The 8048-nt window shown below is 64.0% G+C and overlaps 1 protein-coding gene across 1 annotated transcript in view; it reads right to left on the reverse strand.

Annotated features, from left to right (window-relative positions):
- SMARCD3 (SWI/SNF related BAF chromatin remodeling complex subunit D3) overlaps positions 1-6630 on the reverse strand; it is a 16565-nt gene extending 9935 nt beyond the window's left edge. The window contains 4 exon segments of the mRNA XM_087919129.1: positions 274-316; positions 712-930; positions 932-978; positions 6388-6630. Coding sequence (XP_087775255.1) covers positions 274-316; positions 712-930; positions 932-978; positions 6388-6465 — 387 coding nt within the window. The 5' untranslated portion in view covers positions 6466-6630.
- Between the last annotated feature and the right edge of the window lie 1418 nt (positions 6631-8048).

Raw genomic sequence — 8048 nt, forward strand, 5'->3', positions numbered from 1 at the left:
ATAAACTCCCGCTTCCTCCTCCCAAGGCATCATCCCAGCCGTGCCCAGGCGGGTGGGCAGCCGGTCAAGCAGGAAATGGCTCACACACCCCTCCCCTCCCCCAGGAAAACTCCCCGCTTCCTCCTCCCAAGGCATCATCCCAGCCGCGCCCAGGCGGGTGGGCAGCCGGTCAAGCAGGAAATCGGCAGGCACAGCCCGGCTCCCCCAACCCTCTTCCTCTTCTCCTCCTCTCCTCAACCCTGGAGCTCCCCCCCCCCCAAAATCACCACTCACCCTCTGAGGGAGGATCTTGTCCGCCATTTTCCTCCGCTTGGCACTGCGGGGAGAAAAGAGAGCGCGGATGCCCAGGGGGGGCCGGCAGGCAGAGGGAGGGAGCCTGGCCTCCCAGGCACGGTAGCCCCCGTGGGGTGGGGGTGGGGCTTAGTCCCGGGAGGGTCTCGGGGGTCTCTCCTTTTCGTACCCCCCCAAACTGACCCCCTCTGGCTCCCTTTGCCCAGCAGATGGGGGTGCCAGCTGGTACAGAGCAGTGACTGGCCGCAGGGGCAGAGAATGATGTGCCCCCTCCTCCTTCCTCCTCCCCTCAGGACCCTCCCCCGGGAAGCCTCCCACGAAGGGCAGCTCCTTCCCTTCCTGGCTCTGGGAAAAGGGCCGAAGGCTGAGGGGGCTGGATCCGCTCTTGCGCCTCCCCTCCCTCCCTGGCCGGTCGCTCACCTCCGGGACCGGTTCGGCGGGGCGGCGCCCTGGGCCTGCTGCTGCTGCTGTTGCTGCTGGGCCTGCGGCGGCGGGGGCGGCTGGGCCTGCGGCGGGGCCTGGGCCGGGGTCGGAGGCTGGGCCTGGGGGGCCGCCCTCTTGCGCGTGGGCTCCGTCACCGCCGGTGGCATCCCGGGACGCACTGAGGCGCTTCCGACGTAGGGGGCGCCCGGGGTCCCATGGGGGCCCCTGGTGGGGCATGCGAGCACCGGAGGGCATCCCAGGGCGCTGCGGGGGGAGAGAAGCAGAGGGGGAGGCTCATGAAAGCGGACCCCACAGCCACATCCCACCGGAAGGAGCCGAGACAGAGAACACGCCCCCCCTCCCCAACCGGTCTGTGTTGGGCCCTCTGCTGCTTGGGGGTGGGGGTGGGGGGTTCCCCCGAGGGCACAAACTGCAACAGGAGGGGCTGGCATCCCCTCAGCCGTGGGGCAGATCCGCTCTAGGCATCAAACGTTTCCGCTGGCAACCGCCTCTCCTTTCCACTCCCTCCCCAGGTGGGAAGGGAATCGGGGCCCTCTCCTCCCTCGGAAGGCCTGCAACCCGCATTGCTCCCTTCTCCGTTCCTCCTGGCGTGCCTTAGGATGAAGAGGGGGTGTGTGGGCCTGGCTCTTCCTCCTCCTCCCTAGCCAATGCAGAACCCAACCCGGGGTGGGCGGAGGGGAACTGTTTCCAGAAGAGGAACACCACACCCCCGCCAGGCTGACCCAGGTCTTGGGAATCCCCCTGCCCAGGTCAGCCCCCTCAAGTCATGGACGAAAGCAGCCTGGTGACGCCTCTGGGATGACCCAAAGGAGAGTGGCACAAAGACAACCCCAGCCAGATATCATTAGCTCCTCAACTTTGTCGTCCGCCCCCCAACAGTGGGCGGTTATCTTCCGGTCTGGCGAAGAAAACTTTCCCAGGCACCTGCAACAGCCTTTGCCTGCAAATATTCGAGCCCAAAAAACATTGTAAATGGAAGAGTTGGAACTATAAAATCCAACCGAGCAAGATAATAAAGATAATAAAATAAATAAATAAATAAATAAAATGATAATAAAGATAATAAAATAAATAAATAAATAAAAGATAATAAAGATAATAAAATAAATTAAATAAATAAAAGATAATAAAGATAAAATAATAAAATAAATAAATAAAAGATAATAAAGTAAATAAATAAATAAATAAATAATTTTTTTTAAAAAAGACAATGAAATAAATAAATAAAATAAAATAAAATACAAAAAAAGATAATAAAAGAGTTCTGGAAGCGAAGTGACACGGCAAGGGAATCCAAGCCAGTGGGGAGGAGGCCCGCAACTCCAGAGAAGAGCAACCACCCTCCAAACGTTTTCGCTGGCGACCGCCTCTCCTTCCCACTCCCTCCCCAGGTGGTGCCTTGGGAAGGGTATCAGGGCCCTCGCCTCCCTCAGAAGGCCTGCAACCCACCTTGATCCCTTCTCCGTTCCTCCTGGCGGGCCTTAGGATGAAGAGGGGGTTCCTCCGACCCCACTTCTCCCCTGTTCCTACCTCTCCCCCTGCTCTGCCCAGCCTGACTTTGCCCTTCCCCGGTGCCCTGAAGGCTCTTCCTCGTCCTCTTCCAGTCACGGACACCCTCAATCCGGCCTTTGGGGGTCAACAGCTGGACCCCCCAAGCATCCTAACAAGAGTTGGAAGGAACCGGATCGGTCATCTAGTCCAACCCCTCGCACCAAGCAGGTCGCCTGATCTCGAGGGGGGGGATCCCAGGGGACAAGATTGGCCTCCAACAGTTTCCCGGCGGCTTTCTCTCCCCCCTGGCAACCCCCCACCCTTGACTAAAGCCCCCTCAAGCCTGCCGTTGATATAAGCGGTACAGAAGTCCAAGCCAGAAAGTGGGGGGTATTTGTGGTCCTCTTGGAGGGGTTTATTTGGAAAAGATCCTCCGATCTGCCCCCACCCCGTGCCTTTTCATGCCTCTTCCCAGAGCCCACACCAGCTGCTGGGACCAACCCCCCCGCCGCTCTGCCCATCCGCCAGCGACAGGACCACCTGTTCCCACCCAACTGGCCCAGGCCGCCCCTTGGCAGCGGCGGCAGCCCCTGGCGCCAGGCGGGCAGCCCCGCCGCTCAGCTGCTTCCCGTCAATCACAGCCGGAGGAGCCGGATCCCCAGGGGTCCCTGAAGGCTTTGGAAGAAGCCGCTAGAACGGCAGGGGAGGGGGAGGGGGTCAGCCTAGAAGACCTCCGAGGCCCCTCCCAGATCTCCTCTGATTCTGCTCAGCTCTCTGTGGCCCCCTGGGAACAACCACCACTGCCTGGACAGGGTCCTCGGGGGGGGGGGATGGGGTCTCCGGCTGGGCCCAGAGGGGGCTTCCGTAGGGAAAGGGGGGAATTGGGCGGTCCAAGCCCCCAATGGGAGGGAGGGAGGGGGTGCTGAGAGGAGAGGGGGCGCTTCCCGGACACAATGCCATCCCTCGGCTCCGCCACTCCTTCTCGCCACACTGCCAGTGTGCGTTGACTAAGACTGCGCTCCTCCTCCTCCTCCTCCTCCTCCTTCCTAGGACCTCTCCCTTCCCGCTTAGGCCTACGTCCGCACTGCATCTATCTTCTCACTTTATATTGCTTGACTTGTTTCCTAGTACGACCTGGTTGCTTATTAGTATCCGAGGGCCATCCCTAAGAGTTGAGCCTTAGGATTCTGGACGAACGTATTTCATTTTTTTCCCCCTTGAGGTACCCTGGGAGCATTTGCCCCCCAGACAAACTCCTTGTGTCTCCAATCCCGACTGGCCAATAAAGAATTTCTAGTCTGTTCTGTTCCATATATTCCTTATTCTACGTTCCATATTCCGTATTCTATATTCCATATTCTACGTTCCATATTCCCTATTCCCTATTCCCATTCTATATTCTGTATTCCCTATTCGATATCCCATTCCCATTCCATATTCCCTATTCCCTATTCCACGTTCCCTATTTCCGATTCTATCCCATCCCCGTTCTATATCCCATATTCCCTATTCTGTCTTCTCTCCTCTCCCGTCCTTCCGGCAAGCACCCTTGGGAGACCACACTTCTTCGCCCAGTGGGAAGCGGCAGGCAGCCGACCGCCCTCCCCATCGCCCGTTGGAAAGAAACCACTGGAGGCCAACCAGGGTCTCGGTCAGCCCCCTACAATCCTTTGGGGGGGGCTGGCGGGAGGGGCAGGGCCCTTGTGCCGTGAAGAGGGAGCGGAGGGCAGGCGATGCACAAGGCCGCCTGCATCCCATGCCTGCCTCCTCGGATGGGGCTTCGCTCCTTTGGGCCGACCCCCCACAGCCACCCTGAACTTCCCTTTCCGGTTGGGGGTGGGTGGGAAGGCTGGCGGGGGAGGGGAGCGGGGGACGCAGGCCAGGATCTCCATCAAGGCCATCCGGGATCCTTTGACTGGCCAGGAGGCAACCACAGAGGCCCCCGAGGCCAGAGAGTCCCTGGGCGCAAGGACACGGGGCTGACTCATCCCCACTCCGGGGCAGACTGGTGGCAGGTGGCCCGAAAGGTGGGCGGGCCGGGGGGGGGCCTTTAGAAGCCACCTGGCTGAAGGTAGACGGGAAAGGAGGCCACCAGGTCAGGGTGGCCTGGAGAGCCTCGGGGGGGCCCTCGGGAGGCCATCAGCCCTGCGACGCCCGATCCAAGGACCGAGAACCTCCCCAAGCCAGACTGGGGGACGCCTGGCGAAACCTCGGCCCTGTATAACAGATCCCCAGAGTTAGAAGGGACCTGATAGGTCATCTAGTCCAACCCTCCCACAAGCACCCAAGCATTTCTGACCAAGGGTGGTATCGACCATATTTTTCTTTCATCCGTACGCCTCTCCCCCCCCACGGCGACCGTTGTGGTTTGGGGGGGCCAGGCCGATGGCAACGGGCGTTGGTAGCTGGGACCGGGCCGAAGGCGAAGGGCCCGGGGGCTCTCTCTGGCCTTCCCCTCCTCCCCTTCTCCTTCGGGCTCCACTAGCCGGGGATCCCCCTCCCCAAGACGCCAGGCCTCTTCCTGGGTGGTTGAAGTGGGGGAGGGAGACCAAGAGCCAGTCCCTGAGAGGGGAGGGGGACTCAGGCAAGGAAGCCCCCCCCCCCCAGCTAAGGGCCTCGCTGGGGCCTCCCTACTCCGTCCTCCCTCATGCTGGGCGGAAGAGGAGGACGGGGCTGGAGGGAGGGGACTCCGGAGGGTGGAAGAGGCCGGGAACGTTGTCCAGGGGTCTTTGCAACTGACAACAACAACAGGGCCTCTCTAACAGCTCCTCCTCCTCCTCCTCCTCTTCCTCCCACTTTCCTCCTCCTGGGCTGCCCCATCCTAAGAAGCCAAGGAGAAACTTCCCTGCATCCCACGGAGTTTGGCGGGAATGCCTCCGTGCCAAGGGCAACTTTGGGGAGGGGAGGGGCAGCCTCGGGCGCTCCTCCTCCTCCTCCTTTCCTTTCGGGTCCAAAGGAGGGGAGGGCTCTTAAAGGAGCCCAGCCTTCCCGGGGACTCCCCCCCCCAAGCAAGGAGCGCTGGGGAGGAAGAGATAACACCCCCCCCTCCCTCCCACCACAGGACGGGACAGGAGCCAGGGCAACGCATAGAGATAGCTATAGATAGATTTCGACATGGATTCAGCTGCGCTCCGTTCCAAGCTGCTTCTGTGGGGGGGCTGCCAAGGGGAAAGTCGAGTTTGGATAGCCTCAGGAGGTCCCCCCATCAAGGGGCCACAGGCAGCCTTTTTGGCAACTGGGCCACCGGAGGAACCGGCTGGGCCGCCCACCAATGCTGAGGCGCCCAGCCCCACTCGGGCGAGGCCCACGGACCCTGGGGCGCCCCACTGGCTCGACCACTCGCGACCGCACACACCCCGGCCTCCCCTCCCCCAAAAGCCACCCCTTCTTCTCCCCCTCCGCTCCGGCCCGCGGGAGGGAAACTCTTGTGCGAAGGCTCCGGGCTGGACTAGAAGACCTCCCAAGGTCCCTTCCGCCTCCGGGGTTCCCGTCAGTCTGATGCCAAGACGCAGCAGCTCTGCAGGGCCCCTCCTGGCCCCAGAAGGGGCTCCCCCAACGGCAGCACCGAGCCCCCAGCCAGCCGGGGGCTATGGCAGAGAGAGGCCTGGAGTCCGGGGGGCGAGGGGCCTGCTCTCCGCCCTCCCCCCGCAAAGCCCACCCAGGCACCGGGCCTGCCCCTCCCCTTCCCTGAAGCTGCCCCAGGCCTGGAGCCTCCTCCACCAGACCCTCCAGCCCTCCCCCCCCGCCAGGCGGGCCAGGCGACCCAACCGATGCCCAGGTGGCCTCAGGAGTCCAAACTGCCTTGAAACCCCAAGTTGGGGGGCTGTGGCAGGCCCCAGGGTGGCCCAGGCCAGGGTTTTTGGGGTGTGTGTGTGCCTGGTGCCAAAGAGGACTCCCTTCCCTTCTCGCTCCAGCTCCAAAGCGTCCAGCAGGGGAGAAGGGGAGGGGGAACCTCGACCCTCCCTCCCCATAGGAAGGAGACAGACGGGGTGGGGCAGGGTGGGGGAGACCGGGACCCCCCAGGCTCCGCACCTGCTCTCCAAGGGGGGAAGGAGAGGAGAAGGGGAGGGACCCTCCTCCTCCTCTCCTCCCCCTCCCCCTCCTGGCTCGGCCTCCCCCTCCCTCCCCTCCCGGGCCCCGAACTTTTTGTCGGCCACTCACCACCCCGTGGACTAGAAACTCGAAAAGTTTGCTCTTGGTGGCCTTCCGGGCGCCCCCGCTGACTTCCTCGGCGGCCATGGGGGCCCGGGGGCTCCGTCCCCGGCCGCCTTTCTTCCTTCGCCTGGCCGGCCGAGCCCTGCTGGCCGCTCCTCCGCTCGCCCTCCTTCTCCCGCCGGGGGCCCCGGCAGGGCGGGCGCGACGGCCCACGCCGGCCGCTCAAGCCCGGCGCGGACGGAGACGGAGGAAGAGGAGGAGGAGGAGGAGGAGGCGCCGCGGGCGGAGGAGGAGGAAGAGGAGGAGGAGGAAGCAGCCGCCGCGCAGCCCTCCGCCCGCCTGCCCGTCCTTCCCCGGCCACGCAAGGACTGCCCGCCCGGCCGCTTGCCCGCCGCCGCCGCCGCCGCCGCGCCCCTCCCTCCTCCTCCTCCTCCCTCCCTCCCCCTGCCGCTGCTCCTACTGCTGCTTCCGGGCCTCCCGCTCCTCGGCCCTGCCTGACTGGCCGCTCCTCCGCCATCCCGAGAGGCCGAGGAGCCCCCGCGGGAGCCGGACGGGGAGGGAGGGGAGGGAGGAGGAGGAGGAGGAGGAAGAGGCGTCCTCCTCGGCCTCCGCTGCCGGCCCTTGTCCTGCCCCTCTGCCGCCGGGCTGGGTTGTGCGCCGGCCTCGCGCGCCGCCCCATCGCCCTGGCAACGGAGGCAGCGTTGCCAGGTAACGGCCCAAGCCGGGGTACCCGAGGCCGCATCGGCTCCTCTTCCCCGGGACGGAGAGAGGCGGGAAAGGCCGAAGCCCAGGCAGGGAATCCCCCCAGGCCCCCGCCGTCCGGCTCCAGCTGGGGAGGGGCCAAGCGGAGGGGAGGGGGGAGAGGAGGGGCCTGAACCCCTCCCCAAGTGGAGCTTCTGCCGACATCCGCCCCTCTGATTGGTCCGGCCCGTTACCGGGCTCCCGCGGTTGGGGGGGGGGGAGAGAGAGAGAGAGAGAAAAACGAGGCAGGCGCATGCGCAGCGCCGACGCTTCTCTCTCCCTCTTCCCCTCCCCTCTCCTGAAGGTCAGTCGGACGGACTCCGGGAAAAGGGGCGGGGCCGTGACGCCTGCGTGGCCTTCCGTGGCTTGGCTGCCCCCCTCGTCCTCTTAGGCCCGGCCCTTGGCCTCGTCCCCCCCCCCCGCAGGGCAGGCAGGCCTCTCTTCCCAAAATCCCGCCCCCTTCCTGACACCCCCCGTGCCACTGTCCGCATCTCTGTGCAGGCACATTCTGCCCCTGCTGCCCGTTGCCCCCGGAGTGTGCCGGGACGAGACTCCTCCTTCCCGGGGGGTTGGGGTTGGACTAGATGCCCTCCCCAGGTCCCTTTCCAGCTCTAGTCTCTCCCCTTCTCAAAGAGGCTCCAAGGAAATCAGAGCCCACCTCCTGGCGGGGGTCTCCAGTGGAGGAGGAAGAGGAGGGTGGGTTCTCCTGGCAGCCCCTCCCCTCCATTCAAAGCTGAACCCATTCAGTCCCATGGAGAAGCTGGGGGGGCAGGGGGATCCCCCTCCATTCAAAGCTGAACCCATTCAGTCCCATGGAGAAGCTGGGGGGGGCAGGGGGATCCCCTCCATTCAAAGCTGAACCCATTCAGTCCCATGGAGAAGCTGGGGGGGCAGGGGGATCCCCCTCCATTCAAAGCTGAACCCAT

Source organism: Pseudonaja textilis, unplaced genomic scaffold (genome assembly GCF_049901715.1).
Source record: "Pseudonaja textilis isolate UNSWEBS1 unplaced genomic scaffold, rPseTex1.2 PTEXSCF27, whole genome shotgun sequence".
NCBI classification, from domain to species: Eukaryota; Metazoa; Chordata; class Lepidosauria; order Squamata; family Elapidae; genus Pseudonaja; species Pseudonaja textilis.